This window comes from Cebus imitator, unplaced genomic scaffold, assembly GCF_001604975.1.
Source record: "Cebus imitator isolate Cc_AM_T3 unplaced genomic scaffold, Cebus_imitator-1.0 Scaffold354, whole genome shotgun sequence".
In the NCBI taxonomy this organism is placed as follows: domain Eukaryota; kingdom Metazoa; phylum Chordata; class Mammalia; order Primates; family Cebidae; genus Cebus; species Cebus imitator.
The window spans coordinates 1,790,005-1,807,865 of record NW_016107669.1 but is presented as its reverse complement, the minus strand read 5'-3'; the positions used below and the strand labels follow the sequence as shown (position 1 = coordinate 1,807,865).

Below are 17,861 nucleotides of genomic sequence, written 5' to 3'. Positions count from 1 at the left end.
TAGAGGCTGTGACTGCAAAGGAGGAAGATGCACGCTGCACTCCAGGAACTTCCCATTGGTCGGGGAGAGACAAGTATGCTTGGCAATTGCAATAACACGGAATTGAAGGTAAAGTGTGGTTAAACTCTGGGTGCCTCGGGAGCACTACTACCTGGGGTACAGAGGGGACACTGGGAAGGATGGGATTTGGGCTGGGAGTCAAGAAAAAGCAGGTATGCCCAGGGGAGATGGATGTCCTGTGATCTAGCTCTGCTACAAGAATTCATTTTTCCTTTTATAATTCACAGAAACAAAATAAATAGACAAAAAAGCTAGCTTATACCTCATCACGTTTTCTAGAATTAGCAACATATACCTGTCAACACCTTGCAGACGTGTGCAGTAATAATTGTAAAATCTAGCACAAAGCCCAGGATTAGGCTTTCCTGAATCATTTTAAAGTCATTAATTCACAGACTCACATAACGTTAATACTAAAATAGAACTAAGACATCTGTTTCAGTGCAAAGCCTTCATGGAGGAGGAAAGTGAAGCCCAGAGAGTCAACGAAAAGAAAACACGACCGCCAAAATATTAGAAATGTTTTTCTTGAGATTTCCCTTCTTTACTTGGCTGCTTTGTCACCTGTGAGTGCGTGGGATTAAGACACCTTTAGAGAATGTGTTCAGCTTATGGACTCACAATTCTTGCAGTTATCTATAGGATGGTACCTACGAGTCAGCCGAATACGTTCCCTCATTGCCTCTCCATGCAGATACCCATTTTGGTTAGATGCTGTGACAAAAAGGCGCAGGAAAGGGAAGGAGTATTTGCCCTAGGGGTCAACTTTTGAAATTTAACTGATGAACTAATATCAATTCCATGGACCCAAGGAAGCTTAAACCAAGGTGAAATTTTAAGATAATTATATTTTAGGATCTATATGGGCTGAGACAATTATGTTAGTGCTTGAACAGAGGCTGCGTGAGTAATCTGCAACTGGAAAATGAACTATTAAAACAACAAATGACTAGTGTTTCATAAAGTTAATTAAATTTCAAAAGTCTATGTCACTAATGTAACCGTAAGTAAAAAGCTGTGCTGTAACTCTTTCAAAGCTGACTGACCAGGAGGTGAAAAGTCTAATTTAGGATCATTTAATATTTCAAAAACTTCTTAAATATGCCATGTGAAAAGGGAAGAGTTTAATAAATAACATTTTTCTGTATTAACAATATAATACTATAGCAATGCTGTCTCATAGAGATATAATACAAAACACGTATGTTATGTTAAATTTTCTAGAAATGATAAAACCAATTTTTTAAAATTGTAGTAAATACACAGAACATCTGACTGTTTCAACTCTTTTCATGTGTGCAATTCAGTGAAATAAAGTACAACTACGCTGATATGCAACCATCACTACCATTTCCAGAACTTTCCCATCATCCCCAAATGAAATTCCATGCCCACTAAACAATTCTCCCATCATTTCCTCCCCCCAGCCGTCGATAACCCTATTCTACTTTCTTTTTCTATGAATCTGGCAATTCTGGGTACCTCATATAAGTGGAATCCTAACAGTATCTGTCCTTTTGTGCCTAATTTATTTCACTTAGCATGTCTTCATGGTTCATCCATATTGTAAGATGTAACAGAATTTCAATCTTTTTTAAACCTGAGTAATACTCCATTGTATTGTATACTGCAGTTTATCTATCCATTGATGGACATTTGGGTTGTTTCTACCTTTTGGCTATTGTGAAGGTAAAAAAAAATTAGCATATCTGTTTTAGCCAATATATCCAAAGTATTATCATTTCAACCTATAATGAATATACAAATTATTACTGAGATATTTTACATTAGTTTTTTTCTAATGTCTTTGAAATCCGCATGTATTTCATAATTACAGCATATCTCCATTTGAATTAGATACACCTTATGCTCTTAATAACCATGCATGGTTAGTAGTTAATGTACTGGATAGCATGGCTCTGTAGGCGAGTTTGCATTCAAGATTTTGTAAATCATGATTCCCTCTGGATACCACCCTGATGAATAATTCTACTTGTTTTTTCTCATATAGCCCTAGTGTTTAGAGTTGGACCTCTGAAGTCAGACCAAATGAAATGCAGATCCCAGTCTCTTACTAATTAGCTCAGTGATGTTGAAAAGATTACGTAATCTTTCAAAACCTCAGTTCCATTTTTTGTAAAGTTGGAAAAAAATACTGTTTCTCCCATAGGGTTTATGTCTGAATTAAAATCAAATAACATAAATAAAGTGCTTAGTGTACTTAATGTAGTGTTGCCAAAGTGTGATGTAATAAATAGCAACTATAATAAAAATAATCCACTAGATTATAGGTTCACGAGGGCAAGGATTACATCTGTCTTTCCCAGTGTGCCTGACGCATGGCAAGCACTCAATTATGTGAATAAATAATTGAACTCTTCCCTCAGTCTTTATGAACATTTGTTTCCATGACATCTTTATATCTTCAAGAGATTGCTTGATGATTTCTAATACCCACCTTGCCATGAAGATACAGATACTTTAAGGTATAGAAAGAACAGGAAGCTCTTATTCTCATCATTTCCCTTTCTTTTTTATTTAAAATATTTTGACTACTTCCTTTCCTTTTCCTTGAGAAATCAGGGATGATGGGGCCAAAAAGACTAAGGGCTAAAGAGGCCCCTACCCACAGGGGCAATGAGCAAATACATGAGTAGTCTGAGGATAACAGAAACCACCTTATCCTCACTGTTGGGGAAGGGAGTTACAAATATGGAAAGGGTTAAAAGCTAGTTTGCTGCTGTGGTGTTAGATTGGAAATGGAACTATCAGGGTGATCTCATAGTATTTAATATGAATAGATATAACAATAGATATAGTCCCATGTGTGTTGTGTGTGTGTCGTGTGTGTGGTGTGTGTGTGGTGTGTTATGTGTGTCGTGTGTGTGTCGTGTGTTGTGTGTGTGTGTGTTTCCTCACCTATTACCTGAGAGGGCCTGGAAGCAATGAGCACACTCAATCCCCAGTTCTTGGTTTCTAAATACTATTTTCCACAATGGATGGAGGTCTTCTTGAAGATATGGCTAATTCCACAGCTGGGTATAGAAAGTACAAGATGCTCATGGAACATTTTTTTGTGTCAGAAGGTAAGAAAGTGCTCATAAAAACATGAGGGCCACATCTGAGATCATTTGAGCATTAAAATAAATAATGATATTAATGAGTCATAACTCGTTCAATAAAATAGCAATTTATGAGCTCATATTGATATAAATAAACACAAACATAAGTGGGGAGAAGGGAATGCCCTTCCTCACACTAAGAAAGTTTATGTAAGAGCAATATCTTTACCTAGTCTCTAAGTATCTCCCCACAAATTATTTATTAACTGCAAAAGGAAAAACTATAATATTACAGTGACGAAATCTAATAGATACCACCTTAAGCAAGTGGGTTTGGTTATAAGACTAACTCCATTTATGGACTCCTGATATGATTTAGAAGAATACAGCATTGTTTCTGTATTATTCCTGCCACATACACAATTGCAATCTTACAATGAGGAAACATCAGACAAAAAAATACACAATTTCAATCTTACAATGAGGAAACATCACGCAAATCTAAACTGAGGAACATTCTACAAAATGTACTCCAAAAAAATGTGAAGGTACACAAAAAAAAGGAAGACTACAGAACTGCTTAAGACTGAAGGAAAGCAGAGACAAGACAACTAAATGCAACACACAATTGTGGACCAAAAGAAAAAAACCATTTTTTTCTATAAAGGATGTTACTGAGACATTTGGTGAAAAGTTGAATGGAATCTATGGATTTGAAAGTAAAGCTGATTTACTGAATTTAATTCAGTAAATTTAATTACACTGTGGTTATGTAGAAGAGTATACTTGTATTTTTAAGATAATCATACTAAAGTATATAAATTAATTCAGAAAAAAAATATACACACACCCAAATAAACCCATAGGGTGGAAGGGAGGATAAGAGAAAGAGAGAGAGAGAGAGAAAAGGAGAGAGATAACATAATCAGTGGTAAAATGTTAAAAACTGACCTGCCGGGCGCGGTGGCTCACGCCTGTAATCCCAGCACTTTGGGAGGCTGAGGTGGGTGGATCACGAGGTCAAGAGATCGAGACCATCCTGGTCAACATGATGAAACCCTGTCTCTACTAAAAATACAGATCATTAGCTGGGCATGGTGGCGCGTGCCTGTAATCCCAGCTACTCAGGAGGCTGAGGCAGGAGAATTGCCTGAACCCAGGAGGCGGAGGGTTGCGGTGAGCCGAGATCGCGCCATTGCACTCCAGCCTGGGTAACAAGATTGAAACTCTGTCTCAAAAAGAAAAAAAAATAAAAAAATAAAAGAAACACTGGAGAAGCTGGGTGAAGAGCATATGGACTATTATTCTTGTATCTTTTCTATAAGTCTGACATTATCTTGATGTTAAAAATGAAAAATAAAGAGAGTGGGCTTTGGAGTCACTCAGATTCAATTTTGAGTCCCCAGTCTTACATCTATCATCTGTGAGAATCTAGGAAGTTATTAAATTATTCCGATCTTTGGTTTTCTCATTTGATCACCAGGAATAGAACTAATTTAAAGGAATTCTGTGAGGATTAAATTAGATAATGCATGACTTGAGCACCTGGCAGCTGGTCGGCATGTCTGGAAGAGGATCTGATACATAATGGGGCTGAAATATGTATTTGTTGAATAAATGAACAAAATCTCCCCTTCTATTCAACCCCTCAATCTGAACAAGTGATGCTAAGTACTTAAGGAAAATTAGAGGCTTCAAATTTTAGCGATGTTTCTTAACACTTACATAAAAGAAAATGTCAAATAATAATAATGAATAAGAAACATACCACCATGCATCCCGATGTTGCTCTAGAGTTTCCTCAGCACTTGGCCCTCATGTCCCCTGTGACACTAAATCGAACAGGCAGGCATTCAACTTAGAGTCCAACACATCGTTAATAATAGCCAATGTCTACAGTGCTATTGGATTATGGGTGTCAAAGAAGGAGCCATGCCCTTGTTACTTAAATCTCAAACAACGTTTACATCACTTCATGGCTTCAGGGTACAAAATGCGATGCAATTTAATGTCCATCTGAGCATCTGTTCGTAAGGTTTAGCGCTGCGGTCTGTGGTTCACAGTATACGTGGGATAGCAACACCACAAGGAAAAGGACCCAAGTTGTGTCTGGGAAGTTTCTACTCTCAGCCAAGATGTGCACATGAATTTAAAATTACCCAAGAGGGTGTTTCAGGGTTGCTGGCCAAAGAGTGGTGTCTTCTAATCTGGAGAGCAGCTGCTGGGCACAGGCATGCAAACACACACACAGACACACACACACACAGACATGCTCACGGAGCCTGTGCCTGCCTCTGCTTGTCTGCTCTGGGCAGATGGTTCCTGGCTTTTGGGTCGCCTCATCCTGCAGCTCAGTGCAGTTAGACGCTTTCTTCCACAGAGACTGGCAAGCTGTGGGATAAGGGTTTGGGCAAGGCTGCCTGTCTTCAGAGCATGAAGGATACTGCCTGGAGAGGGAAGAGGGTGATATTTAGAGTTTGGGCCCACTTGTGGTTGGGCCCCCCGCTACCTCTCCTTTGCAGAGCCATCACTGGCCCCTGGCTGCAAACTCTCCGTGGCTTTCGAGCCTACAACACAAAAACTGAGAGTGTGTCCAGAAAGAGAAGAAGAAAACACTGCTGTTGGTCCTGGATTCCACTGTTGGATTTTGGTGGGGATGAGAAGGAATTACCAGGAGTGATCAACCAACGTACCTGCACGGTAAGCTAAGCATCCCCATCCTTGCTGAGAAGAGGCTTTGGGATGTTTCTGTGTTATTCAACAGCTGAGAATGGCCAACACCACTTTCCATAAGTGGGATCTTGTGAATATTATGCAAGGGAATGTAGTATGATTAAGAGCTCTCATGACTTTTAGGCTAAAATGAGTAAGAGTTGCTTGCCAAATAGAGGAACTATCCTGACGGTAGATAAGTTTGACTAAATTAATAGACATGAAAGAAACCCAAAATGAAATTTTAAATTGTTATTCTGTTAAGAGTAAGATGAATAGTCAAAAATGAAAGAAAAAGCCAGTTTGATAGTTTTCCTTCTTCATACCTTGATTTTGTAAGCTGATGTGAATGATCAATATACAATGTGAAAATCATCAGTGTGTTGAAAATGGAGAAGTATACTGAATAGGTTACATTGTAGAGGAGGAATTCTCTTTTCATGGAGGGATTAATGGAAGAAACTAACATCTTCAAATGGCAGCTGGACTGTTATCTTTTTTCTTTTGTTTGTTTACCTTGTGTTGATGTAAAGATTTAATGAATGAGAGCCGCGGAACAGAAGCAGGTTTCTGAGGTAAGGTTTTTGGCAGGTCTTGGGGGGCATCTATCAAGAGCTTGCTCTGTAGCAACCCACAGAAGATGACTGGATATCCATGGGCACATCACATCTGGATATAAATGGGAAATGAAGCTAGGCTGCGGCCAAATGATACCACAGAAAATTCTGCTCACTGCACTTGTTCAATGGGAGGATTATTCAATGCTGAGGGTGGTGGCACAGTCTTGTACATAGGAGCTCCATTGAAGAGACATATGTATTCAGTTAAAATGGCTGTGATATATTCAGTCATTCTTTTTTCTTTCCATACCGATTAATAGTTACATGCCTTTCTTTATTCATTGTCTGTTCACATCTCAGGAAGGAACAGAAGAGGTGCAACACACACACCGTTTAATGACATTCACCGTCTTCCACGTGTGCATTAGATTTGCATAAAGGAGAACACGGTGTGGTTAATACTGGAGAGAATGCATTGAAATTATACCAATGTTCCTTCAGCTACAGTTAAACATATTTTTCCTGTGGTGACATTTTCTGGTTTATTAAGATGCTATCTCCCAAAACCAAATATTCCAAGTAAATATTTCTCTACATTTATTAGTTGACACTATTATGAAACTCTCATTATGCTTAATTAAAAATCAGCATAAATCCTGTAAGAGCTGTTTGTTATTAAAAATTTCTAAAGGCAGCAATAATATTCATGGGCTCTTTCCACCGGGGTAATTAAGGTCTACTCTGATGAGAATTTTCTAAGTAATTTCCCAAAGCAATGTGGGGAACTTATACTAACCAATACAAAAATACTCTGTAAAAATTCTGGAGCAAAGAAAAGTATTCATTATTTAAAAGGGGAGTGATAATTTATTTTCAGAGTTTACCTTCTATTAAAGTTCATGTGTAATTGTCTTTTTTGCTTAAACTTTGTTAAATTAACAAATTTAGTCAAGACTTGGTCTTAGGCAGTGGCGGCGGCACTGGAAGGTATTTTACTGTACCATTGAAATGATGGTGCCTTTAATAGAGCACGATTGTAGGAGGCTGCCATTGCAGCTTACCAAGAGTTAGGCAGGTCATAGGATGGAAAAAACCTAAAAGTAATGGGCCCTATATTCTTTTCTTCAGATTATAGTCCATATTATTCCTTGTCCTAACCTAAAGCAAAATTTTCCTTACCGGTGTAATACATGCTTCACCTCTCTAATATGTTACATTAAAAAAACATTTAAAGAAAAAGTGTTAGTAGCTTTTATTTTCCTTAGGTTAGAACTAGTGCCTACTAGGCAACACACAATATGTTTGTTTAGTTATATTAGGGGAACACTTTTATCGTAATAGCTTCGTTTGTTTGCTCATTTGTTTATGCATCCATCAGCTATTTTGGGATGCGTAGTCTGTGCCACGTCCCGTGCTGGTTACTGGGGCTCTAACAGTGAATGAGGCAAACATGGTCTCCAGATGTCCTGAGTATAGGAATCTGCAGGCAGAGTCCAATCACTAGTGATTTGAACCTGTGTATTGTGCATGTTGTTCAACATGGATATGGAGACAATTTTGATACCATCTCAGCATCCATGAATCGAATTGGAAAACACATTTTAGTGCAAATAGTTGAAGCTTCTATGAGGGATGTTGGCGTTTCGGTGCAAGCTATAGATGTCAGACAAAAACCTCACATACTAACACTGTATGCTTCTTCAGATTTGGGTCAGACAGGAAGCCTAAGGGAGACAGACGAAAATTTGTATCATAGCCTCTTAGAAGTCTAGGGTTTGAATCTGACAGTAGTTCAAGATTTTCTGTTTAATGTGATGGTCAATCACTGGGGCCCACACTGGAAGAGCAGCCCTATCATGCTTCCTGTCTTGGTTGAGGAGACTTTTCGTAATGGCATTAATTACAACAATGTCAGTGTACAGCTACAGGGGTTTTATATGGTATACAGAACTCACAAATCAGTTATTCACTGGATCCTATGTAGTAGAGAAGGCAGGTGTTACCATGCCCTGTTCAGCAGATGGATAAACTAAGTTTTAGATGTTCAAGGGACTAGCCCAGCTAATGTTTTCTCTAATGCACAGCCTCATGGAATAATCTCTTAAATACAGGACTAGAAAAATTCTGTGTTTTCAACATGAGTACTTATAGGCCTGAACTATGGTTTGAAAGTGGCATTATCAAACTGTAAACCATGCAGATAGAGGAAAGTTCAGGCCCCCCCCCCCGACAACCCTCTTCCTGCCTCCATTGTTCATCTAGGTTCTTCTTACCCTAGAGTTCTTCCTTTCGGCCCTTGAAAAATCAGTTTAACTGCTAAAAGAGATATAAGCTACTGCCTTTTTCTTCTTCTTTTTGGGTGGAATGAGGAAGTAGAATATGGAAAACTGGGCTGTTGAACTCTGAAATTACTCCTAATATTATTGTAATGAAATAAAAAATTATCCTGAGTGGGCTGCGTGTGGTGGCTCACACCTGTCATCCCAGCACTTTGGGAGGCCGAGGCAGGTGGATTGCCGGAGCTCAGGACTTTGCGACCTGCCTGGGCAACATGGTGAAACCTCGTCTCTACTAAAAAATTATAAAAAATTAGCTGGGCATGACGGCGTGTGTCTGTAGTCCCAGCTACTCAGGAGGCTAAGGCAAGAGAACTGCTTGAACCTGAGAGGTGGAGGTTGCAATGAGCTGAGATTGTGTCACTGTCCTCCAGCCTGGGTGACAGAGCGAGACTCTGTCTCAAAAAAAAAAAAAAAATTATCCTGAGTGATGAGTGATAAGATTTCAAAAGTTTGTGACTGTTTAGGACAGGAACAGTATATCCACCTACATGCGAAATGCAAATGGAATTTTAGTGCCACCAGCCTAGTAACGTAAAACATTGTCACATCAGATCAGACCATTGTCCACCCAGTCCAGATCCTGCTTCTCTTGCAAGCGTAAGTAGGCCCTTGTGAAAAAGCAGTGTATCATGAGTAAGAGGAGAAATTCACAAGACAAAATACTCTACATGGAAAAATAGTAAGCACAAGTAATGGAGGTGAGCAGAGCAGTAAATAGAGAAGGTTTTTCTGATGGATTTTGAGAGTTAAGCCACATAGCTAAGTACAGTCTATTATGACCAAGCAAATACACAAGACTTTATATCGTTTTTTATATTCTTCCCGGAATTTTCTGTACATGTATTGAAAGTTTGTTGTAATTACAGAGGCTTTTAGCTACTTTTTTCCCTTTTTGTGGCTTGAAATGGATGACATGGATCTTCACGATGAATCTAGGGCCAATCACTTGACTAGGAAATTGGAATTCAGGGGAGAATAGCAAACTGGATAAAGCTGCTTCTGTGCTTCTCCTTAGAGCTGCTGCTCCTGGCCCTGAAACAACAAAATCACAGAGGCAGCTGCTTCTGAGCCATGATATTAAACTGACAGGTTGTGACTAGGGACACCAGCTCCTTGTTTCAGCTGCTCCTAACATCTCTAAACGAAGCTATTTTAAGAACCTTTGCATTTGATCAGGGAGCATGTGGGGTTAAGCCTTAGGTTTTCCACTTCAGTTTTAGATTCTCAGCAGATGCAGTTAGTAGTTCAAATGTTTAAAACTTATTATTGCATTTCCTTCCAATCAATGTAAAAATATTATATTCCCAAAGCTACCAGAGGTCTATTCGTGACTTGATTTATCTTGGGGCTGGTTCTATCTCAGATGACATCTTCAAATCTTTCTTCTTCAAACAAGAACAAAAATGGTTGGCAACTGTTTGAAGGATGGGTATGGGTAGAAAAGTTCTTACGGATTCTTTGATTTGGGGGACGGTCATAAAGGAACATATCTGCAGATGCAAACTGCAGTGCCTATCTCTGCCCTCAATGATTCTTGAGTTTGATGCTTTTTAATCTACTTTAATAGCTAACTTATATATCATTAATCTTAGAATGTTAGGTAACAATATTTACAGTGGCTTCATTCATAATTGCCAAAACCTGGGAACAACCCCAATGCCCTTCAATTGGTGAATGAATAATCAAACCGTAGTATATCCATACTATGAATTACTCAGCAATACCAATGAAACACACAACAATATGGAACCTCAATTGCATTATGCTAATTGAAAGCACTCAGACTCAAAAAGCTACATCCTGAATGAGTCCATTTATACAACACTGTGGGGAAAAAAAAAATCCCCAAAACTATAGAGACAGAAAACACATCGGTGGTTGCCAGCAGCTGAGGCTGAGGGGAAGAACTGACTTCGAAGGGTGAGCAGGGACATCTTGGGTGATGGAGCCGCTTTATGTCTTGACTGTAATGGTGGTTTTATTGCATGACCTTGTCAAAGTTTGCAGAATTGTACATTTTATAAGGGGTAATTTTACTATATGTAAAGCATACCTTAAACATCTGTGTGGCTCTATATTGAGATAATCCCACTTCAAACTTGAACCAGTGTATTCTGCTTTGGTGTTGTATGGAATTCTTGCAGAGTTTCATTGAAAAAAATTTTGTAGGATATTAAAACATACAAAGAAAAAAGAACCTTTAGAAAATGACTAATAAAGACTAACCACCTGGTTTTACAGATGAAGAATTGAGGCCTGAGAAAGTTAGTGGCAGAGAAATATGCCTTTTTCTTCAATAGACAGTTAAAAATGATCATCCTGTAGAACCCAGAAAACTCAACTCTGTTCTTGTATAATACTATAATACTGTCAAAATTGCATTGAAAAAGCCATGGGACCAAAAACTAGGCAATAAACTCCAAGTACCTGCTTTCCAAATGTCATGTTGCAAAATTGGCCAGAACCCGCTGGCTTCTGACAGATATACAGTTACAAGGGAATATGATAGACATTATCGCAAGACTACTATTTGTCAAAAACAACAGCCACCACAACCACATACTATGCTGAACATGAGGTGTATCACAAAAATAGACCCAAGCCATGTTTGGAAGAGGTATACATTTGTTCATTTGCTTATTTAGTTATGTAACAAACAAACTAGTGCCAGACACTGTCCCGGATCCTGTAATCCAATGTTGATCTCAGAATTGTAACACACTAGCATCTAGATACAGAGCAATACCCAACCACTGGAATACAGTGAGGACTGTTTGAATTGAATACATGAATATCAAACCAAATCAAAGTCAGAACCAGAATGCATTAATGCCTACAGGCATAGATTTTCCCAGATGGCATCTTTGGCTTCTAATTACATTTCTGTGGGTTCCTTGACAAGTTACTGTCTTAAAGCCTCATGTTTCCATAAAATGCAGATAAGAATTACACCTGCCTTGGTAAGTAATAAGCATAGTTAGTGGTACATAAGTGCCCAACAACGAGAGGCTATCATTATCATTAATACAGAAGACTCACTATGGTGCTATACACTGGGTCTAAAAAAATTTAAAAAATTAGTTCTGACGACGTGGTCAGTTCCTTCTGAAAGGCTGATAAACGCTGGAGGACCTAGTTAGAGTGCACACAAACACAAAACTTTGGATTCCGTAGACCCAATTAAGGAGCCATGGGCTAGAAACATCATCTAGAAATAAAAGGAACTGACATTTGAATCATGTATTTTCTTTTTGTTTGTTTGTTTGTTTGTTTGTTTGAGACGGAGTTTCACTCATGTTACCCAGGCTGGAGTGCAATGGCGCGATCTCGGCTCACCGCAACCTCTGCCTCCTGGGTTCAGGCAATTCTCCTGCCTCAGCCTCCTGAGTAGCTGGGATTACAGGCACGCGCCACCATGCCCAGCTAATTTTTTGTATTTTTAGTGGAGACGGGGTTTCACCATGTTGACCAGGATGGTCTCGATCTCTTGACCTCGTGATCCACCCGCCTCGGCCTCCCAAAGTGCTGGGATTACAGGCTTGAGCCACCGCGCCCGGCGAATCATGTATTTTCTTTGGGCCCCTAAGTTAAGAACCAGTGCTCTAGACTATACATCCACGGACAGGTATGAATTTAAAATGCCAAATTTCATGGTTTTGGCATTAAGAAAAATCTCAGCAAGTTGATTATTAAAAGTAAACCAGAAATTTTCTTGACCGATGTTAAAGAGGTAGAAACATTTTCCCTTCCCTGAGATTCTCTGGCCCTAAGCAAGTAACTTTTTTTTTTTTTTTAATTCTCTTGTTCTCTTCCAGCATAAAATTTGAATCACGTAATGAAGGTTCCATACTCAAAAAAGTGTTAATTTATGGTCTCACAGTCCAGAGGATTCTGAAGAGACAATGAAATTCCTAAACATGTGCAAATTATTCCAGAATGGGAAATGACTCTTCCTGTCTAGCAGTAATTATTTATGTAATACTACCTTGGGAGATGTTAACGGTAGAACATTCAATTACTCCTTTTAAAACAAGGAATTTCCAACAGGGTTTTATTTGTTCTTTCCTAATTTAAAAAGACAGCATTTATACTCACAAGACTGCAGGTTTTACTAGCCTATCGTTAAGTAGTTAGGTTAGTTTCAGAAAGACTGTACTGATGCATTAAATAGCCAAATGTGCGGAAGGAAGGCTCCAATTCAAATCATGACACACTCGTGGATTCACCATTCTCAAAGTAAACAAAGTGATCAGACATTCTACCAACAAAGTGTCAAAAGAGGCTGTATGCTTACTGAAGGGAGAAAAACTTTACTGAAAACCCACATGCACTTTGTCATTTTCCCAGATGGCATCATAAAACTGCAATCATGACCTAAATAACCTAGTTTTTTCAGCACAGAATTCTATTATTATATTGCCATCTACATCTGGATAGTTCATCTTTAAAAGGCAATTTCAGTTGAAACAAGAACTCAGAAGGTCCAGCTAGGTCTAGTGGAATTAATCTGTATATAAAACAAGGATTTTTTAAAACTGCACAGAAGAATATAAAGATTTTCACCTGTACCTGAAGCACTAAAACAGTAGTTCATTTTGAACTGAGAGCTATATATTTTACATCTCTTGGCTGGGTCGCAAAATCCACAAGTATTTATTCTTTCAGAGTTAGATCAGATACACATTGGTGGCAAAATGCCAGTCACCAGTGTAATGGGGCTTTTGCATTTCTACCCTTCAACTGCTGACCAGAAAACATTTTTCTCAGAGTTTCCCTTAGCATCCCTCTGTTATCTTATTCGTTTTCTGCATATTTTTAAAAAGTAGCAATATGACCTCTGACACCTTAAATTTTCCAGACATATGAAAACGTACTACAAGGAGCAGAGCTTTAGGCTAGGAGTAGTACAATCACCAGTCGGATACCATGTGAGTGAATCAGATGGGGTAGAACTCATCTAAAGGATTCAAAAGGAAGCTTACTTTCACAGCAGGAAGGTGAGCAACATGCTTCAGGCCAGGTCAGGATGCACACTTCTGGATCCTACAGCCCTTACCAGGGACACACAGTTAGAGGAAATGATGCCCATACATGAAGGAAGGTCTTTTTCAACTGAGAGATCATTCTCTCCAGCTCTCAACCTTTCTTTGGGTAAAGAATCAAAGTGGGGTTTTCTTGGTGCAGTTTTCAAATGGGTGGCTCCAGGTCATCTGCCACCATTACCCCCATTTCTGCTGGAGTCCTTCTTGCCCCTGAGGCCATAATATAGCTTGCATAATCCTGAGATTTATAAATCTGGCTAGATGGGAGGATCCTTGGAACAGATCCAGATTAGGTTACGTGTAGAATCAGTCACCCCCAGGCTGGCCTGGAAGAGGACTGAGCTTTCAGCCTGAAATTATCGTCTGCAAGTGTAAATCCCTGGGGAGTATTCCACATCTGGAAGCCTGCACCGCTGCTTATAATGGTGTCCTAACTGTACTGACTTCTTGCTGCATCCTTTTGAGAAGTCAGCCTCTTCTGATTTACTATGGGGTATCTGTATCTGAATGTTCCATCAATCCTAGTCTACCATTGACAGTGCTTTCATATTTTCTCCACATGCTATACACAGTACATATGGATATTTTATCTAATTGAAACCCCTAGGAGGTATACTCTGACTGCCTTGACTTCTAGACTTTCAGGAACAACTTTCTGTCCATACCGACGGACGATGAGAAGCTACGTGAATTGAATGACCTCTGAGATGATGATGTTTCTCAGTTTTGAGAAAAGGAAGCTCATTGATTAAAAAAATGTTTTTGTTTGATAAAAGGAGAACTTATAAGCTCCTCTCAAAAAACGACTTGCATCCCAGGAGGTTAAGGACCTGAGTCTGACGTATGCCATGTGGAGAAGGACAGTAACAACAGTAATAAGCATGGGCTTCTGAAAAGGGCACTGCTCTTCGGAAAAGTCTCCTGGGATCGCATTGGCTTGACCCAGCAGTTGTTTTTCATTTCTGCTTTGCAGACTCCCTTTGCGTAAGCGTGAATGACCCTCCCTCAGCCTATTAGCTCAGACTGTCATTAATCTGTAGGAAATACCTTGTCAAGTTTGTTTAAAGGGTGCATGAGAAGTGTTACGTTTTAGGGTAATCTTATAGCCCTTTAAGCATCCTGTTCAATGATTATTGAGCATTCCTGGAAGTCCCTTTTGGCCCAGAATTAGCATGTTAATCACAATCTTACTTGTAGGCTATGAAATTGTTGGATACAAAGTGTAATCGATCCAAAAGAAATGCCTTCCAGGGAAGTAAACTGAGTTGTGAAAAAGGTGTGTCTACAAAGATATTACTAGCCTAAATTCCTATTGCTCATGTCTTTCCTGAGTACCTATGAACTGCATGTTGCCACTCCCAAATCAGTATTAATGGTCAGTTTCAATTATAGGTTATTTCAACTTTAAGCTCTGGTAGGAGAATACATTATCTACTGAATCAGCCTTGTTGTAAACAGGCCAGAAAAGTCTGTATAGGCATAAATGTTTGTATGCTGTTAGAGGAAAGCGTATGACTTAAACAATACTTACTTGTGAATACCCTTTCCGAGACTAGGCTAAGATAACAGCAGCTGCACCCAAGTGTAGTAAAAGAAACAAGCTGTAAATGAAGATTCTTATATACATAAATCATGTCATGAGCAGAAGCTTAAATAAAAGCAGATACTTTTACAAAAAGATTCGAATTAAAGCACAGGTCTTGGCTACTATAGGGAAAAGAAACTACAGAGGTAGAAGAATATGGGCATGAAGAAACAAAGACAGCAATGGCCAGATACTGAGCTAGCCAAGCTGTAAACAGCGATTCTCAGCCAGTCTTGGTGGTAAGGGAAGATAACGGGGTGACTGTTTTCATCCCTGCTTTTCCCGAGTTTCTCTCCCACCTGATGAAAGCTAACAAGCTGAGAGCATCAGTGCAAATCACCAAAGCAACGGGGTCAAATTCACTGCTACTCCTTCAAAACAGGAAAGGCGACCGGCTTAGCTTTTAGATTCCTGGGCATGCAAAGCAGGCCTTGGTCAGCCGGATCCATACTGGGTTCTTCTCTGCCTCGGTCACTGTCTTAGGGTCTTGGGGACACAGGCCTATGCCCCAAGCCATTGTTCTTTAAACAGAGCTGTGAACTGCTAACAGTCTTGTTTGGAAGTTTATAAAACGGTAACCACATGGCTACATCTTTCCGGAGTATCTCAAACAAAATGTGGTTCAAATTTCGTGTTAAAAAAAAGTGTAGGTCAGAGTTCCTGAATAAACAAAGACAACTGATATCGTTAACAGGCTTTGTGTGACCACAGCTATGTCACCTTGGTCTTGCTTCCAGCTTCAGGCAGAGGTCGGGGTGAGCCATCCATCTAGATGTTTTGCCTGAGCAAGCTTCTTTGCAGCCCCTACCCTGTAATTGGCATGACAGGCAATGGGGCTGGGGGTGAGAGAGGGCCACTCTCATTGTAGCCCGTGTTCTGCAATCCAAACACATACAGACAGCAGCTGTCTTCATTTCAGAGAAATAAGAAGCCACCTCTCCTCCGTGGATGGCTAGAACCCCCAATTTGGTGACATGGCCTCTGGGTCTTTAAGCAAATAAGGCATGTAAGTGGACGCTTCTAGTAACTGAAAAACTCTGAGTGAATGCGGCTGATTAAACAAGCTGTCAGGAACCTTGGCAGACCCGTGCTCATGATTCCTATTAATAAGCGTTGATATTTACATAGAGCTCTGCTGTTCATTGATAATGCTGCCAACACACGGGGCACAGACTCTGTAGGATAACACAGACAGATCTAACTGAATGCAACAATTTGTTAATCGAAGAAACATGTTGATTGCAAGGCCAGTGAGGCGAAACCCAAAGGTCTTCTCGTTTGAATTTCCCAGGGGGCAGTTTGTAATACCCACTGGAAGGGACCATTCTATGGCTTCTAATAAAACGCAGTGCTGGCCGCCAGTATTCTCTCCTCCATCTCAGCTCTGGCCCTTTACCACCCACACCTCCTTTTTGCTCAACATGAAGGACGGTTGTTGTTACCTGCCCAATCCATGCTTCCAACTTGCGTAGGAAAAACCTGATTCAAGTTTTGTGGAACCAACTCCTAAAGACGCTAGATCTTCAGTCACATAAGGGAGCTCACACCTAGACTAGATTTTGCAAATATTAAAATAGCTATCCCGTCACTGGTTGGCTTTCACGCCAATACTTCTGCGGCAGTGGAGTCATAATAACCTTCAGAATGGAGCAGCCTTGCCCAACCTCCTGCTGTGCTTAAGACTCTAGGTTCTGTACGTGTGTTTCTGGCTGATTCCCACTGTCCCATAGCTCTTGCTGCTATTCTGAGATGCTGCCTTTTCTGTGGTCTGAGTAGGCTTATTCAAAAAGCCGCTTATTCCGCTTATGTGGGGAGACTTCATATCATCAGTTTCCTGGCCTACAGTCACAGGGTGCATAGGAATATACAAAAGTGGGTGAAGGTATTTCACAAAGACTAGGCCCGTGCACCCATAGTCGGTCTGCTTCATTTTTACAGTACTTAGCCTCCCAAGCCTCAACCACACACTTTTTTCCTCCACTGGCACCTGTAGTACCATGAGCAGAGGGCATTACATTGCTTTTTCCTTTGAGCTGCTCTTGCCAATCTGCTTCGCCCTGGCAGAACTTGGTGGTAGATGGAAAGGCTATTTTTGAGGAGAGGGCTTAGCAACATTCCCTAAACAGAAAACCTCTCTCCTCTATACTTACAGCACTGCAAAACACTTTAACTATAATTTAGTTACTGATTTCAGAGAAAGGAGAAAGTAGGCTTTGCAAATTATTGTCTTTCATGGCCAAGTAAATTAACAAACCCAGAGGAGGCACAGTGTCCCCGGAGTCATGTATTTAGTCAAACACGGAGTAGCTGTTGAATGCAAAGCATGGCAGAGGACACAGAACGAAGCGTAGCATCATCCTTGCCTTCAAAGAATTACCGGCCGGGCGCGGTGGCTCACGCCTGTAATCCCAGCACTTTGGGAGGCCGAGGCGGGCGGATCATGAGGTCAAGAGATCAAGACCATCCTGGCCAACATGGTGAAACCCCGTCTCTACTAAAAA

General features: G+C 40.0%; 2 protein-coding genes across 7 annotated transcripts in view; one reads left to right on the top strand and one right to left on the bottom strand.

Moving 5' to 3' along the window:
• CMSS1 (cms1 ribosomal small subunit homolog) overlaps nt 1-17,861 on the bottom strand; it is a 384,507-nt gene that overhangs the window by 58,356 nt on the left and 308,290 nt on the right. Inside the window, exons 1-2 of one of the 5 annotated variants that reach the window (XM_017506331.2) lie at nt 16,485-16,535; nt 4,891-4,954 (exon numbers count right to left, since the gene is read on the bottom strand). The exons of 3 other annotated variants lie outside the window; for them this stretch is intronic. In XM_017506331.2, the coding sequence (XP_017361820.1) occupies nt 4,891-4,900 (10 nt within the window). In that variant the 5' untranslated portion in view covers nt 4,901-4,954; nt 16,485-16,535. Of the gene's footprint in view, nt 1-4,890; nt 4,955-16,484; nt 16,536-17,861 lie in introns of those variants that run through there. One more of the 5 variants, XM_017506333.2, reaches the window with a different exon arrangement.
• Nucleotides 5,353-17,861, top strand: part of FILIP1L (filamin A interacting protein 1 like) — a 301,991-nt gene continuing 289,482 nt past the window's right edge. Inside the window, exon 1 of one of the 2 annotated variants that reach the window (XM_037730583.1) lies at nt 5,353-5,822. The gene's annotated coding sequence lies outside the window, so the exon portion shown is untranslated. The remainder of the gene's footprint in view (nt 5,823-17,861) is intronic. The other variant, XM_017506328.2, reaches the window with a different exon arrangement.